We start from the raw sequence: 16,676 nt of genomic DNA, 5'->3' as shown, positions 1-16,676 counted from the left end.
AGAGAGAGAGAGAGAGAGAGAGAGAGAGAGAGAGAGAGAGAGAAAGAGAGACAGAGGGAGGGCGAGAGAGAGACAGAGAGAGCGTCAAACATTTAATCCTACAACATAATCCCAGTATCAGTATCAGCACTGGGGTTTCCATAATCTACCTTGTAATGTGTGGTTAGAGGAGTTAGCGGTTAGCTTTCTCAGTGACTGCTAGTGGATTTTCTATGCCTGTGATTCTTAAACTGTGGTCCCCGGTTTTACCCTATAGGTGGCACCTTTAGAAGGAATAACTACTACAAAAGCTCTTTGTAAATCTTCAAGTTTTGGAGGCAGAGATCTACATAACAAAAAGAGGCATTTTGATGATGGCGGGGGAGAGCCCAGGTGTTCAGCTGACTTCAGGTCGGTTGACTGGAATTGAGCTCATCTTCATCTCATCAAACCACCCAGTGACCCTGTGCCCTGTATGGAAGCTTCTGCATTAGGTACGTTTTGAGATTATTTTTGGGGGGCTCTTCCCTTTATTACAGTTGATAGGCATGAAAGGGGGAGAGAGATGGGAGATGACACGCAGCAAAGGGCCGCAGGCCGGACTCGATCCCGGGTTGCTGCAGGACCGAGCCAACATGGGGCGAACGCCCCCACTGGGTGAGTTAGAGGTCAAATCCCTAAAAGATTTATATCATGACTCTTTACTGATAGGAGTAGGTGTAGACCATACTATAATTTACAAAGCCCCCCCCCCCCAAGGCCAGGCATTTGGTGCACCAGTGGCAGACAGTGGTTGGCTCTGGGTGGGCAGCCATCTGCTGCTACCGGTTGGGACACAGAGACACTGATCCAGATATTTTTTATATATAAAAATTGTCTCTAATTGAAATGAATGAGTGGGTGGCAAGAGTCCCTGCAGTTTAGTCACCGGTCAACTGTAAGCAGCAGTCTTTTGGATCAATAGTGAAAAATGATCCTCTAGTGACACCTAGAGGACAAAATGAATACAGCAATCTGCAGAAGATTGTTGGATGAGACAATCTTTCAGATCAGAAGGTGCAGTGAAGACTGGCCTGAATCACAGTACTTGGTCTATTATTTTGGTTTTTAAAGAGTCAACGGTTTTGGTCCCTATATCTCCCCAAACTTCATACTGCATGAAAGAGGCGGGGGAAAGAAATGTGTGCAGAAAGAGTGGAACCAAATGTACCAAAGGTCTCGGGGCACACCAGCGTCTTGGATCATCCATCTAATGTCTCCATTCAGTATTTTACTAATGTGACAAATCCACAAATATTAACAGAGGAAGTCGTGATTGGAACATAAACAACACAACAGGCTGCTGCGCCACTTTTCTACCGAGTCCCCATCCGCTCATCTGTCGGTCGTTGAGCGCTCCTTCCTCGTTCCCTTCCCACCCCTTCATCCTTAAATCCCACGGCATAACATTCCCCTAAATGATGGAAGCACACAAATAAACAGGGAGGCCTCACTTTGAGCTATGGATACCACAAGAGAACACACAAACAGACACGCTCGTATAGAACTTCCTTGACCTTGGAAAACAGAAAAACAATTAGGCAAGTGCTGAAAAGCGCGGTCTCTGTGTGTGTGAGTGTTCATTGACAAGCCACGGCATCTCTTGCAGCGCCTACATGCTTGTTTACTGGCAATGAAACCACAAAAACACACGCACACACACACACACACACACAAACGCGCACACGCTGCTTTGATTAACAGAGAGAGACATGACTAAGAACAAAAAGCAATTGTTGTATGAGGGAAGATAGACAAGCCCGTAACAGTCCTTATCAACAAATTCACACACACACACACACACACACACACACACACACACACACACACACACACACAAGGGTTGTGCAGATCGTGATGGCTAACCTCGCCGCCCCCGCGGGAGGTGGAAAGGAAACGCCGGCCTTTAACTAGCAGAGACACTCGCGTCCGGCTTTCCGCTGCGCTGTGCAGGGTGCAAGATTGGGCCCCTTAAGCGGGCAAAAGCTGCTTTTTGCCCTTACCGCATCGGCATGCAGTTAGGTCATGGTCCGCGCCTCGGCTTGGACTCAGCGGTCAAGAGAGAGAAAAGGCATTAACGTGGAATGCTATCACTCTTTCCTTTCTTGTGGACACTACTGTGTGCGTGCATCAGTAAGTAATGTATGTCTGTTTCTATGTTAACTGTTGTCACACACACACACACACACAAACACACACAAACTTTGAAAGATTAATAAGATGACAGACTATGGGATTGTCTGAACTCAGACCACAAGCAGTTTGTACTGATCAGCTTTTAACAGTTCATTGCATTGTGGGTAACGCAGGCGCCAGGTTTGACAAGAAAAATAAACATGTGAAAGAAAAAAAAAAGACAATATCACTGGTTCTTTTGCTCAGATTTTGATCCTTTTCTTTCCTTCTTTCTTTCTTTCTTTCTTTCTTTCTTTCACTATCCAACATAAGTCTGTCTACTGTTACACAACGCAATGTAAATCTTTGTACTCCATTAACTATATATCAGTTCTATATGTTATGTTTGTACCTGCTTGATGGCGGCCTCTCCTATCTTGTCAGAGTGTTTCCGGATGCTCTCCAGGAAATCTCTCAGCTGCGTCATCGCCGTGTCTCGGATCTGCGTCCTCAGTATGGGGATGTTTTCCGCCATAATGGAGCAGAAGCGGTACTGACCCGCCCTGGGAAGACACGTGTGCTCCAGCTGCTCCAACGTCCGCAGCGCAGGGTAGTACCTGTTAAAAAACAAAAGGAACCCTTGATTTGTTTCATTCAATCATACCGGTTTTCCTTTCTAATCAACTTAAACTTCAGCTTCACCCTGAAGAAGGCCGTTTGTGCCGCTACACACGGGTTGTAGCCCAGCTCTATTTTAACAAACCAACCATTTCAATATGAAAATAAAGGCTTTGTCACTTTTTGCAAGATGAGTGCCTTGGACCTTTCCTTCTGTTATTTCTTTTGTGTTCCCTTTCAAAGACAACCTTCACGATTTGTTTAAACTTCTGAGCACTCAAGACCTTTTTTCTTCTAAACTTTCAGATTCAGGTAAGATGAAAGTTGGCCATTGCCATATTTGCCCATTAAACCCGTGAGTTTCTGGTAACGGGTTAAGATACCTCAAAACTAACAGACACACAGCAATAAAACAAAGTCCTGAGTGTCAGATGCATGGCTTGCATAAGCAAGCAGAAACAAAGATAAACAAACCGAACAGGACAAACACACAGTACACCTCAGGGATCTTTGGCAGTACACACACCCTCCAAATCACCGTACACCCACTTTCTCTTGAGTATAAGTCGTTGGCTGACCTCTCCCTGCTCTCTGCGTGGCCCAGCAGCCGCAGGACAGGGAGAAGTAGAAAAACACACAAACAAAACGACAAATTTATGACCCACCCGACTCCTGTCTAAAGGTCATGTCCAGGGCAGGGAGGCAAAAAGAGAGAGTGGAAAAGATTTGGGTCCCTACTCCAAAACACTCTGGCTCCACCTAGTGGCTGGCAGTTAGGAGGAGACACCACAGGTGGACAGGGTAAACTTTCTTTTCTTTTTTTTTTTAGTTTCAATTTGCAAACAAGGTATTAATTTAGGGGAAATCTACAGAAACAAATGGCAAAAGTGTAGTAATATCAAACACATAATTCACATTTTGAATGTGTTCTTTCCATTAGTGTTAAAAAGATGCAACATAGACAAAAATCTCAAAATTGGGGAGTGTATATAACAACGATGTTTTTGCCTGTCCTGTCCCGCCTTGAGAAACAACAGTCAAAATGGTCAAAGTGCACCATTTACTAATGTTATTTATATTTTAAAAGCATATCAAAAGGAGTATAGTATTTTTACTGCTACTGTCAGATACGCGGGTTCTAGGGGTTTTTCAATTCAACCAAATGTTATTGAACTTAACAGATTAAGGTCTCATTCATTCAGATGCTTTAGTAGAGCTACACTACAGCACACTGTTTCATTCAACAAACAAAACAAAAATGAAACGACTTATTGCATGATTTCATGATTTACTACAGACCCTATACCCACACCTGACCTTGCCGGGGTGATGTCGTCAGCATTTATTGACCTTTATCTGCGGGAAATATCATCTACAAACACAATTTTTGATAGTCACAATAAAAGATATGTGAAAGAAGAAAAAAAGGGATGTAACCCTCCCAAGGAAAGTATCAGCAACCAACCTCTTGGCCCTCATCTGCTCCTGAAGTCTGGTGTACATCTCCAGGACTGGGGAAAGCATTAGAGAGAGAAAAAAAAAAAAAAAGACCGTTAATGTGATGACTTTGTAGGATTACTCGGGGTAAAAACAAGTCCTAGTGAAGGTTTTTGGAAATGCTTTATTTAGGTGTCTATGTGTTTATGTATGAGCAGAGCTGCTGTGGATATAGATCTACCTGAACACACAATTTGAGGATTTGAATACACATACACACACCCAAAGGTGTTCCTTCCTGTCTGTGCAGCATGCTCATATCTAGTTTGGGTTACCTGGTAAGCAGTGCGTGAGTTTGTCTATGGTGGTCGCGATGTTTCTCTGTTGCACTCGACACAGCTGCAGCTCCTCCATGGAGCCCATGAGCTGAAATGAGGAGAAAGAGGAAAGTGGAGATAATTTCAACTGATTGGGAATCGGCAGTCACCTCGATCACCTTACACCAATCACTAACGTCAGTAAATTACTCCGTTCTAAGTTGATTTAATATATAAAGTGCTAGCTGCACCAAGTTAAATATATTAAGCTGAAGACATCTTATAAAATGTGTGTTTACTTGGTAATTTTTGTAAACAATAAAGCGTAAGTTGCATGTTCAACTGGGACTACAATAACGTGTGGGCGGCATTTACACACACACCTTTGTAAGGGCATAGAATACTAAGCTGATAAAATAAAAACTGTTGGAAGGATTATATAAAATAGAGCATACATGTGGCACAGTGAATCCTTAGGATGAACTGGCTCTGTGGACAGCTATTACCTTTAAAAGGTCGATATATATTTGCTAATATGTTGGATACATGTTCGGGGGTTTGGATCAGTGGCCAAAATAGCTTATTGGGACACCACTTTTTTTGTATTTGCAAAACGTGTCAGCTTACCTGTTTGCCGTCATCCTGAAGACGCCTGTTAGTCTCAGTTACCTGACTCTGGGAGAGAAAAACAACAAATTGAAGTCAGTTTTTCCCTTTCTGTGTCGGTCTTGAGTTCTGAACCTCTATAGATCTCTTAGTGGAACATTAATCCATCCGTTTGTCCCATCTCTGGTCAGTAGGGGTTGGGGGAACAGCAATTACAAAAAATCTTATGTACTATCATTTTTTTACTATTAAAATTGATTATTTTCCCTAAATTCAATCTATAGAGAAAACCTGCGAGCACAACGCGAGAAAACAGCCCAAAATGGTCAAAACTGCATAGCGCCCCTTTAAGCTGTGAAGGGCATTGTATGTCTTCCCTACAATGTACATCCATGTTGTTTTGGGGCAATTTGATTAAAAGTAAACCCACATTTCTTATATATCAAAAACAACTTAAAAAATAATTCAAAATTTGACCCAAAGACAACACGGGGGTTAATGAAAATGGCAATAGAAATGGAATCAGCACCCATGTATCATGATTGAATCAAATCGGGACAAATGCAAATGGTCCCAGCCCTGCTACTCCGTCCTTTCTCCACCCGCCCTGACCCTCCTTACCTTCAGTTTTTGCGCCTCCCCTCGTACTTTGAGCAGCTCTGTGATGGAGTCGACGAACCCCTGGAAGTGGTGGTTACACATCTTCTCGATCTCTCGGTCGTGGTTCCTGATCCGCACGTCCAGCTTCTCCATGAAGAGGCCATGTTCCCGGCCATCGTACACCGACCTGGACAAAGAGAGAGCAGGGTTGGCGTGTAAGCAGTGGCAAGTTTCTCTTAAATCCTCGAAAGCAAAGGCCGAGCCCACTCGTCTAAACAGGTTTCCCCGTCCACACAAGCACCGTTTAACCCTTGTGTTGTCCTCGGGTCAAACTGACCCGTTTCAAAATGTTTTAGATCAGAAATATGGGTTTCTTTAAACCAAATTGCCCAAAAATAACATATTTGATTCCATACAACGTATGTATAATTTGATCTAAATGAGGTTTGTTGACCATAAATTCCAAGAATAAGTTTAAAACCTGTTATTAAACCAGCTCAGGTTTTTTTTAAAGCGCCAAAAGCTGGAAAAAGTAAGAAATAAATCAGAAAAAGCGACAAAAAAAATAAAAAAATTAAATTTGTCGCAATCAAAATCTCAGTCCAAATGAAAGCGGCACTTTCAAAAGCATATCAAAACAGGTGGCAACATAACCCTAACCCTGAAATCCCCAAAACCCTCTCGCGCGTCCGTATCATCAAATTTTCCCTATCCTGGCCTTTGGAACGCCGTCGTAGCAGAAACTACTTGCGTTTCCCGACCTCAAGCTGACAAAAAGCTCTGTGATAAAGTTTCTGGAGTGGTCCGGCTCACTTGAGATAAAACTACAGGTATTGAGCATGAACTACAATGTGTTCGACACACCTGCCCTAAAGCTATGTAGGCCAATCAGAAGCCTGGAAAAACTACCTGGCTGCAAAGGCGCTAAGATCAGTTTTATAAAATAACAATAATTACCCCTTATAGTTGGAGGTTTTAACTTTTATTGATGACTTTTAGAGAAAGTTGCACTTCTTGTACACCTATCAAAAACTTGGAGCTATCAGTGCTTAAAAAGATTTATAAACGCAACAAAAATGCTCGGCTGAATTTCTATAAATGACAACTCCTACGTGGCCTAGAGACGTCTCTGTGGCATCAAGTGAAACATTAATATGCACTTTTATTCTCCTTTTTCTATGAGTTGCAAGCAACCTCAGATAATTAAAACATCTCAAAAATTGTAATTTCTGAGAAAAAAAAGCATAAGCTACCAAATAAAACAATATCAAACAGCTCTGCAAGTGAAAGAGAAAAGGAGGAAGAAGAAAGAAAGGAGAGTGTGGAGGGGGTGTCCAGCTGTGGAATGGGTGCATGTACAACATGCGTCCATGGGGGGGCGATATCACAAAGCTCTCCAGAAACACACTGCTCCACATTTCCATTCACTCACTCCTGCTGCTGGGTTGAGAAGTGGTCACAAGGCATATTCAGTTGGGATTTTCTCAATCAATTAATCAACTAATCCACTGGTCTGTAACATTCCTGAAAATAGTGGGAAAAAATGACCCAAGGATCTCTTCAAAAAGGTCTTGTTTAGTTAAAAAAAAGGATTTCACTGTCGGGAAACCAGCCAGTGTTTGACATTTTTGCTTAAAAGGCGCTGAACACCCACAGATCGCAGTTATCGTGGCTGACTAGACCTAGAACTTTGATGGGAATTTAAAATATTTATTATTTTCAACTAAGAAGAATGATAAACAGGTGCAACAAAGCTAACAGGAGTCTGTTTGTCAAGTCAATCTTGGAAATCTTTGTTTGCAAGTAAACTAAGACAAACAGAGGTTTGGGCAGCCGAGGAAGAGAAGAGAGAGGAAGTGATTTGTTGCTGTTGTTGCCATTTTTGGGGATTCTGGTTGTCCAGTCAGCCGGATCAACTATATAAAACGGGCCTTTATAAAAAAACAATTATAACATTATGAAAATAGCTGAAACCAGAAACAGCTAAAACAGTAAGCTTCCCTTAAGAGGAGTTTGCCTTGGTGATTGGTGCATACATAACAAACCATATTAAACATGAATATGAAACACAAATTCAGAAACAAAAGATCTACACACAGCTGTATCATGGCAACTGCACTTTAAAATACCTTTATTTGAAGCCATTTTGCTTACTCAGTCTACCATATAGTAATTGTCTATTGTTTGCCTGTATTTCTTGTGTGTTTACTTGTTTGTGTGTTTTATTTTTATTTTATTTTTTTATGCTGTTATTGAACAAAAATGCTGCTGCTGTAACAACAAAATTTCCCAGCTGTGGGATGAATAAAGTATAATCTAATCTAATTTTAGCATAAGGAAACGGAGGCTGAATGGAGCACAGCTCATTTCACATACTGTACATGAAGAAAGTTAGCGACTTTTTGGATGACTTACACAGAAGCATTTAATGAACACTCAATAGAGGGGACAATCAAGCAGGCAGTGCAGTTTAACCCCGATGTGTTTCTGAGGAGTGTTGTTCCCAGCTCGGACGTTCCCGTCCTCCTGAGGGAGTATTCTGTATCAGGCTGGAGGCGTTACGTTTAGCTGCACCTTTATGGTAAACAAAGATAATGCAGTTGCCTACACACAGAGACTAAAGCCTAGTTCAGCCTGTCTCTCTCTCTCTCTCTCTCTCTCTCTCTCTCTCTGGAAAGTACGGCCAGCCAACTAACCTCCAAGAGGAGACAGTCTTGAAACAAAACATTTCCGTGCCATGCAGCTATCTACACTCCTTGTATCTGTGGAGAGACAAACATAATTTATACACTACCGGTCAAAAGTTTGGGGTCACTCACAAATTTCCATTGGACTCCATTATAGACAGAATCCCAGCTGAGATCAGTTGCCTTGTTTTTTTTTAACCAGGGCAGTAATCAGATTACATTATGTGCTTACATCATTGCAAAAGGGTTGTTTAATGTTTTCTTAGTTAGTTTTTTTAAAATAATATCAGATTAGTAAACAAAATGTGCCTTTGGAACATTGGATGAATGGTTGCTGATAATGGGAAATGTAGATATTGCATTTAAGATCAGCCACCCACCCAGATCAGCTGCTATCCTGTCTATAATAGAGTGGAATGGACATTTGTAAGTGACCCCAAACTTTTGACCGGTAGTATCAATGAAGTAGGTAGGGGTGGGAATCACCAGACGAAATAATTCTCCTTGTAACTAATTTAGTTGTTAATTTGTGTGTAAGCCTTTTCTGTATTACCCATCACAGTTCTTCATGTGTTGTTTTCCTTCTAAAAACAGCACAAACACACACACCTGTGTATGAATTGAATCCCCCACCCGTCCTCCTGTTGACCAGGAAATGCCCGGCAACTTGTACAATGGAGAGCAGGTCTGACGCCACAGAGGGCTTTCTTCAGAGACACACACACACACACACACACAGAAAGAGAGAGAGAGAGAGAGAGAGAGAGAGAGAGAGAGACACACACACACACACACACACACACAGAAAGAGAGAGAGAGAGAGAGAGACACACACAGAAAGAGAGACACCCACACAGAAAGAGAGACACACACAGAAAGAGAGAGAGAGAGAGAGAGAGACACACACACACACACAGAAAGAGAGACAAGCACACAGAAAGAGAGAGAGAAACACACACACACACACACACAGAAAGAGACACACACACAGAAAGAGAAAGAGACACACACTCACACAGCAACAGAGAAGAAAGACAGAGGAGTCACACACACAGAGTTGTAGTGTAAGGTTGTTTTTTAAGATGTATGCTCTGTGTGTGTGTTTGTGTGTGTGTGTGTGTGTGTGTGTGTGACCAAATCACAGCCCTGACCAAACATCGCTAAGTCACTGGCAGATACAACATACGTAGAAATTATATCGTAAATAAGTGAATGAACGAGGATAAACCAAGGAGAAAAGAGGGGCTCACGCGGTGTTGCACCCATAGACCGTTAATATTAATTAACAATTCATTTAATATACAGTATATATATTCTATGGTTGCACCGGACCACACGTGACGTAATGACATCATCACGAGAGTACAACGTAATGATGTGAAAAGACAAAAGCCTTAGCTTTCTGCAGCAAGGAAGAATGATGGCTGTAGCGGTTGTGTTTTTTTTGGTGTGTAATTTTAGATTGATTTAAATATGACGATGTAAAAGACAACCTCCCACAGAAGCTGGCAGGACCTTTCTCCCAGGGTTAACTTAAGGGTTAACTTATTACTTCATTCCCCCGTGAACTGTCCAAAAAACAGCTGGTTTCCTGACAGTGTGGACAGCTGTGTGTACGAGTTGAGTTTAGCGTGTTGGCAGCGACTGCTTTGACTCCCACAGCGCCTGAGAGCAGAGGAGCTTGGGGGATTTATTTGCTCTTGATGTCTGTTTCCAACTGCAGTGTGTGTCACATGCATGTCCAATTTTCATTCATTCATACCACCTGTACATAATACATAATACATACATAAATGAAAATGCAGCAAAACACATTGCTAACAGCATAGGGGCAAATAGGAATTACACTAGAGTCCCAACCATAACCTGTATTAAAGAAAAGGATGTAGCCTCCGTGACGTCACTCATTGGTTTGGCATTTTGGCCAAAGGAGGAGGATTCAATTCTTGTGCACTGTCAGATATTATAAAACATAATTTCACTTTTAGGGGAGGCGGGGGTGCAGATTTTGAAGGAGTGGATGACAGGAGAGGAGAAAAGGGAGCTACAGATGACGGCTGTAAGAGAAAGTTTAAGCCAGGCTGCACCGAGTTATGACCTCACTCTAAACAGCTGTGTGTGTATGTGTGTGTGCGTGCGTGCTTGACAGCTGGTTAAATAGGTCCTTAACCCACTAACGACGAGCACACCAACCCTTAAGTGTGAATGAATGTGTGTGTGTGAACTGTGTCTTCCTGAGTACAGACTGGTGACTCAGCAGGACACACACACACACACACACACACACACACACACACACACAATCACAGAAATGTGAGACATTCTGAAATAAAAATAGTAATGCTATTCAAATGTCTTCATTTCTTGCAATATGCTAATGTCTGCACACTCCGATGTGAATTATACACATAAATAATGGCTTGAATTGGTGTAAAAGGCGATGACCTTTGTTATTGTGTTATGCATGAGCCTACATCACACAAAATTGTTCAAACTTGGAAAAGAAATACAAAAAAGTTTCCGAAAGAACTGAAAGTTAACAAGGTGCTATCCTATCCTAACGTTACTATTCTGCTTAAAAGTTAGTACACGTTCAAACTAAGTTATCACCAAGCTCTAAATCCAAACAGCGCTGACACAAAGAGTAAAATACTCTGAAAGAAGAGCTTTAAAGGAATTACGCGTCTGTACAGTGCTTTCAGAGAAGGACCATCCTGTGGTGTCAGGAGAGGTTTCACACATTTGGTCCAAAGTGTCCTGGCACACAGACTTGAGGAATAACTTTGTAACTTTTTAGATGACTAACGTCTCGACGACAAACGCGTCTTTAGAGTCGAGAAGTAAAATACATCAGCTGTCTGCGAACACCGGACCAAAACCAGCCACAGCACATGGCGGGGGGGGGGGGGGGGGGGGGGAGAGGGACATCTGAAAGCTCAAAATGTGTACGGATAACACGCCACCTGACTTTTGGCGTGTGTATTTGACAAAAGTCATAATGCCATGTGGCGATTTTCAACCCTTCAAAAACGTGTCATCCAACGGGAGTTTTACCGGCGGATAAACCTCCGGGAACTAGAGACATTCATCTGCTGATACAGCAGAACAACATCTGAAAACTTTCCCTCGAAGTTACCAGCTAGCGGTTGCTAGCTAGCTTGGTTAAGTCTCTCAAAATTAATCTAGTTGTAGTGTTGCAGTGTGTGACCCGGCAAGATCTCCCGTCTTTAACAGTCAGATGTGAGATGTCTTGAGATACGTGTGTGCACCGATTTCAACTGTAGTTTAATTGTAGAAGCAGAACTACTATAAAAAGGAGCCTCTGTCCACCAATCAGAAACAAGCCTTTCCCATGGCCACAGAAAAAGAAAACCACACACATAAAAGCTTGTCATTATTGTTTAAATCTGAAATAAAGTCACCAGCTGCACACTGTTAAACTCAGGGTGGAGCACGCACAGCCTTTTAAAGTTATTGACAGGGGTTCTCACTTCGTTCCTGCAGCAGCACGAGTGCAGTTGAGTGATAAGATTAGCCGACACACAAAAAATACACAAGCAACACACTTTGGAATGAGCTCCGCCACACAGACGACCACAGATAAGGTTGGGACACATTCAGCTACGGTGTTTCACGACTAGTAAGATCCATCATCACCAGGACAGTCACCAAAAAGATGAGCAGTTTGGAGATGAGTTAAGATGCCTGTATCTACATTTACTTACACGTTTCTTTTTAAACAGCAAGCATGTTTTTTTTATAAAAAAGGAGTGGTGTTGTCCAAAATGCACCATCACATAAGACAAAAAACAAACAGTCAGCAGCTAATCGATTAATCAATTAAATCACAAACAGGCGGAAAACAAGTCACACAGGGTTCGACATCCTGGCAACAGCTGATTTAAACAGTATTTTGGCTTATTCGTCATATATGTAACTGTATATAAGGGCCGCCCCTCCATGATCTCTCGAGTTCAAATAAAAGGTTATATTAAAATGAATAAATGGCTGAAGCAACAATAACAACCCAAAAAAAACAAAATTTCTGCGCTCATACATTTGATGTTTTATCGATTTTGATACTCTGGTCCCGAGATCTAGACTAGACATTTTGGGTAACACCAATCCTTTATAATAAAAAAACAAACACATTATTGCGGTTTTAAAAGAAACTTAAGTAAATGTAGATACAGGCATCTAAAATCATCTTCACACTGCTTATTTTTGACTGTCATGGTGATGATGTAACTTATATTTAATACTGATATGACCTGACAGAGATGCAGATATGCCAAGCATGCACACACAGTAAGAGAGAGAGATTTGCGTGCGTCTCTGTACAGTAAACCTGAGAGTCAGACCATTGCAGGGCTTGGTTGTCCGTGCTGATAGGAGACTACTAGAACTGTTGGGTTCTTGTAAATTCTGGAGTGTGGTCTATCTGTATAGTGTCTTGAGATAACTCTTGTTATAAATTGATACTATAAATAAAATTGAATTGAATTGAATATTACGGTCCTAAACGTGACTTTACCGACTGATGTCCTTGTCCTTGTGGTGCGTACTGGTAAACAAATAGTTAGGGCTGCAACTAATTATTTCCACTGTCGATTCATCCGTCAATGATGCCCTTTAATGTCGTTTTGTCCACAACTCAAAGATACTCTGTTGGGTGTCAAAGAGGAGTGTAGAAAACTCGAATATAATCACATTCAAGAAGCTGAAATCAGAGAAATTAGACATTCCTTCACAACTGAAACCGATTAGTCGCTTATCAAAATAGTTGCAGATTCATATATTATTTGACGACTAATGGCATAACTTTGGCCGCTAACAATTGGATATGAACCCAGACCCGGAACTTCCTGTCTTTGGTTTGCAGCCTGAGGGCGTTGGCTGACTGATCAGTCCTGCTCCTCCCAGATCTCTCCAGAGTTCCTCTGCTTTCAGGGAGGAATGCTGCGGCCAGTCCCGACCTGCACGCTGCAGGAGAACCAACACACACCCTCACCCCTCACTGCCAGCCTGCGCTTCTGTTTCAACACTCTTGGTCCCGGGAACGTTACTAATAAGAACAACTTGCAGGAGGCTGAATCTTAGGTTCCTGATTAGGGTCGGGCCTCGTCTTGAAGTCCGATTCTTCCTTTCGATTCTGCTTCCCATTGATTCTTTGAGGTGGTGGATCTGACACATGTCAGGCTTATTTCACCGATATTATATTTTGTTTTAATGGTGTTTTACAGTTTTGACGGACTTCAACGTAAAATAAAGCCACACTTTCGAGCGCTGCTTACTTAACACTAGAGCCTGACCGATTTATACGGCCGATATCGATACAAATATTTGGTGATTAAAAAAATCTGATATATATCGGCAGATAAACAGTGTATTTCTTTTTTAAATAAATACAGAAACACATAACAAAACAGAAAAAGTCTTCCGCAATCCATCAACAGTGGGAGGAATCTGTCCAACAAAACGATTCCTGGCACCCGAAAAAGTGATCGCTAGAGATGACGTTACCACCTGCACAGTCATATTTCTATTCCAACTACTGTTTGACTCAAGATAAGCTGTTTATTGTTTTTGTGGTTTCCTACTGGTGGACGGACGGAAGGAAGGACGGACGGACGGACGGACACACGCACACACACACACACTCACACACTCACACACAAAAAGCAACCCAGGAAGAGCCATCTCTAGTCCCACAAACACTTTTATCTCAACACAACAGGAGTTACAAAATAATCTAGAGATAAGGAATAACAACAGCACCAGAAAGGAAACCGTTAAAAGGCTCTGTCTCTCTTCCAAATGTGTACACACAATCCATAACATTTGTTTTGAAGCTGACAATTGCATCCTTCACCATTGGATTAATTTGCCTATTACAAACATCTCTTTTGAACATAACTCTGGGCTAAATATAGCTGATGATGTTGCAAAACAGTGTGCTGTTGTATTTGAAATGTGTGACTGTGTACTGGAAATACTGTGACAGAAAGAGGAAGCTGGAAGAGGTGAAACATCACACACACAGAGCGGTGTGCGAGCGTGTGTGTGTGTGTGTGTGTGCGGAGTCAGAAAAAATATATTCTTGCTGTCTGCTCGAGGCACAAAAACACACTCAGTGGAGAATGTGACACCTAGAGGTGTTGCACAAAGTTGTCAAGTCATACCAAATGGATCATGAGCGGGCAGACACCCTCCACCCACCCAGACACAGAGAGACACACAGACACAGACACACAGACACACAGACAGACACACACACACACACACACACACACACACACACACACCCCTTTACCAAGCCTTCAGTAGCCCAGTTCCTCTGTTTCATTTCCCCGTTCATTCCCTACTCATTTCCGCTCTGGACAATCAGTTCAAACACCGCTGGAAAAGGTCACGGTTTATTCTAAAAGGGTACAAAAATACAATTTATAGAAATCCCGTCTTGCACATACGTCATTTAGCATGAAAAAAAGCATAAGAAAATGTGTAAATGACTCAACGAAGAGTCCTAGACTTCAATAATATTCAATTAATTTTCATGTCTGTCACACAAACACAGCGCTGTCACATAGACATGCACTGATAATGGCAAAAGCATGCTTATTTTTAGCCAACTCATGTTTACACAAGGCGGTGAGTACTGTATGCAATTCTATTATCTATAAACACAAAATTGCTCTTCCCATGAAAGCTGAGCAGAAAACAGGGCTGGGACCCATTTCAGGTCCAAACAGCTGAAGTAATGCTGCATCCTCCCCCACTAATGGGATGTGAAACCATGTCTTCTGGCACAAGCCCCAAAATGAACAGAAAAGTCATTCAGCCTCTAAAGTGCAGTTTCCACTCAATTATTGAGTGACAGTCTCAACACTCATAAGCATTCAAAACACATGACAAACACCAACCAGTGGCTTTCTGTGTGCTGTGTATTATCACTCCTAATTAGCTCCAGCAGCTGTAGGCTCATTCATTGTGTACACATGCAGAGGCAGGGCTGGACAGAGCTGCTGCACTTGACACTCCTTGATATATATCTTGGCTGTTGCTAACTACCTAGCAAGCTATCTGGCAATAACTAGCCACCAAAGCTCCCCGAAGATAAGTTGACCGACTTGGGTAATGAACACCAGACTCGTTAAAAAATACATAGAAACAAATTAAAAACAAAGAAAAACAGAGATATTAGCTACCAGACACAGGCTCGTGTCTCCCATTGTAAGCACTGACACCAGTGAGCAGAATGTCAATTAGTTAGCTAAGTTAGCTCAGCCCAAGCTGCTCAAATGACTATCTATTTATTAACTTTGGCGACTACGCCAAAATGACAACAGAAAGACACGACTCGCTGTGCAAGTTTTCACACAATAGTCCATGATTTAGGTTATAGCTTGCCTTTGTGTTTTGCTAAAGTTAGCCGGCTAGCTGTCCGATAATGGACACAAGTGGGTTAAAGTTTTGAGCAAGCTCCAGGAGTTGCTAACTTGGTGCTAATCAGTGCTAGTCGCTGTCACCCAGCTGGGTGACGCCGTGGGGTCGGCTGCTTTCACCGGGGCAAACCCGGGACAAACCCCCGGGGAGTTACTCACCGGAGGGTCGGCCCGATACAGTTGGCGTCTGTGCTCTCAATCTCCCGCAGTATCCGTTCGTGTTCGGCGGCTGTCTCCACACTCGCCATCCTGCATGTTGCTCCGGACCGTGCCGAGCTGAACTGAGCGGACTGGCTTGCTGGGCTCCATGCGTCATTCAGGAGGAACCTGGAGGGTTGGTTCGATGTGTTCATCGAGGGCAGCCCGTGTGAGCGGGGTTTCACTTGGTAAAAGAAGAAGAGGGCTGATATCCACTGGCTGTATCATGCAGCAGGGAACTATTATGAACACCTGTCCTGCACAATGTTACATGTCCGTAGTTAGTGAGTAAATAACGTGATTTTGAGAAGTTAAATTAGGCTAAATCGCTTTATAATTCCCTTATATCGAGTTGATGAACAGTGTTTTTCACTCTTATTTACCGCATCACTTTGAAATGGTCATACTTCCCCACACAGTTTAAGTTTCCCTCATAGACCGTTAATATATATACGGTCTATGGTTTCCCTCCATATATTTTCTCAGCTTCTTAAAATGCAGGCAGCATTTATTAAATTTAATTGGACGGGACATTTTTATTTTGAATTTAGTTTTTAAAAGCAGAGCAATCTGGGGGTTAAGCAAATTAAAATACTCGTTATTTTGGTTTTACTTCATTTGTTTCTGTCTTAAAG

At 42.2% G+C, this 16,676-nt stretch overlaps 1 protein-coding gene across 1 annotated transcript in view; it reads right to left on the bottom strand.

Moving 5' to 3' along the window:
* exoc6b (exocyst complex component 6B) overlaps nt 1–16,243 on the bottom strand; it is a 61,631-nt gene extending 45,388 nt beyond the window's left edge. Inside the window, exons 1-6 of the mRNA XM_034857342.1 lie at nt 16,003–16,243; nt 5,733–5,898; nt 5,133–5,180; nt 4,524–4,614; nt 4,217–4,262; nt 2,546–2,750 (exon numbers count right to left, since the gene is read on the bottom strand). Coding sequence (XP_034713233.1) covers nt 2,546–2,750; nt 4,217–4,262; nt 4,524–4,614; nt 5,133–5,180; nt 5,733–5,898; nt 16,003–16,196 — 750 coding nt within the window. The 5' untranslated portion in view covers nt 16,197–16,243. The remainder of the gene's footprint in view (nt 1–2,545; nt 2,751–4,216; nt 4,263–4,523; nt 4,615–5,132; nt 5,181–5,732; nt 5,899–16,002) is intronic.
* Between the last annotated feature and the right edge of the window lie 433 nt (nt 16,244–16,676).

This window comes from Etheostoma cragini, chromosome 19 (genome assembly GCF_013103735.1).
Source record: "Etheostoma cragini isolate CJK2018 chromosome 19, CSU_Ecrag_1.0, whole genome shotgun sequence".
NCBI classification, from domain to species: domain Eukaryota; kingdom Metazoa; phylum Chordata; class Actinopteri; order Perciformes; family Percidae; genus Etheostoma; species Etheostoma cragini.
This window is presented reverse-complemented; position numbering and strand designations above follow the sequence as displayed.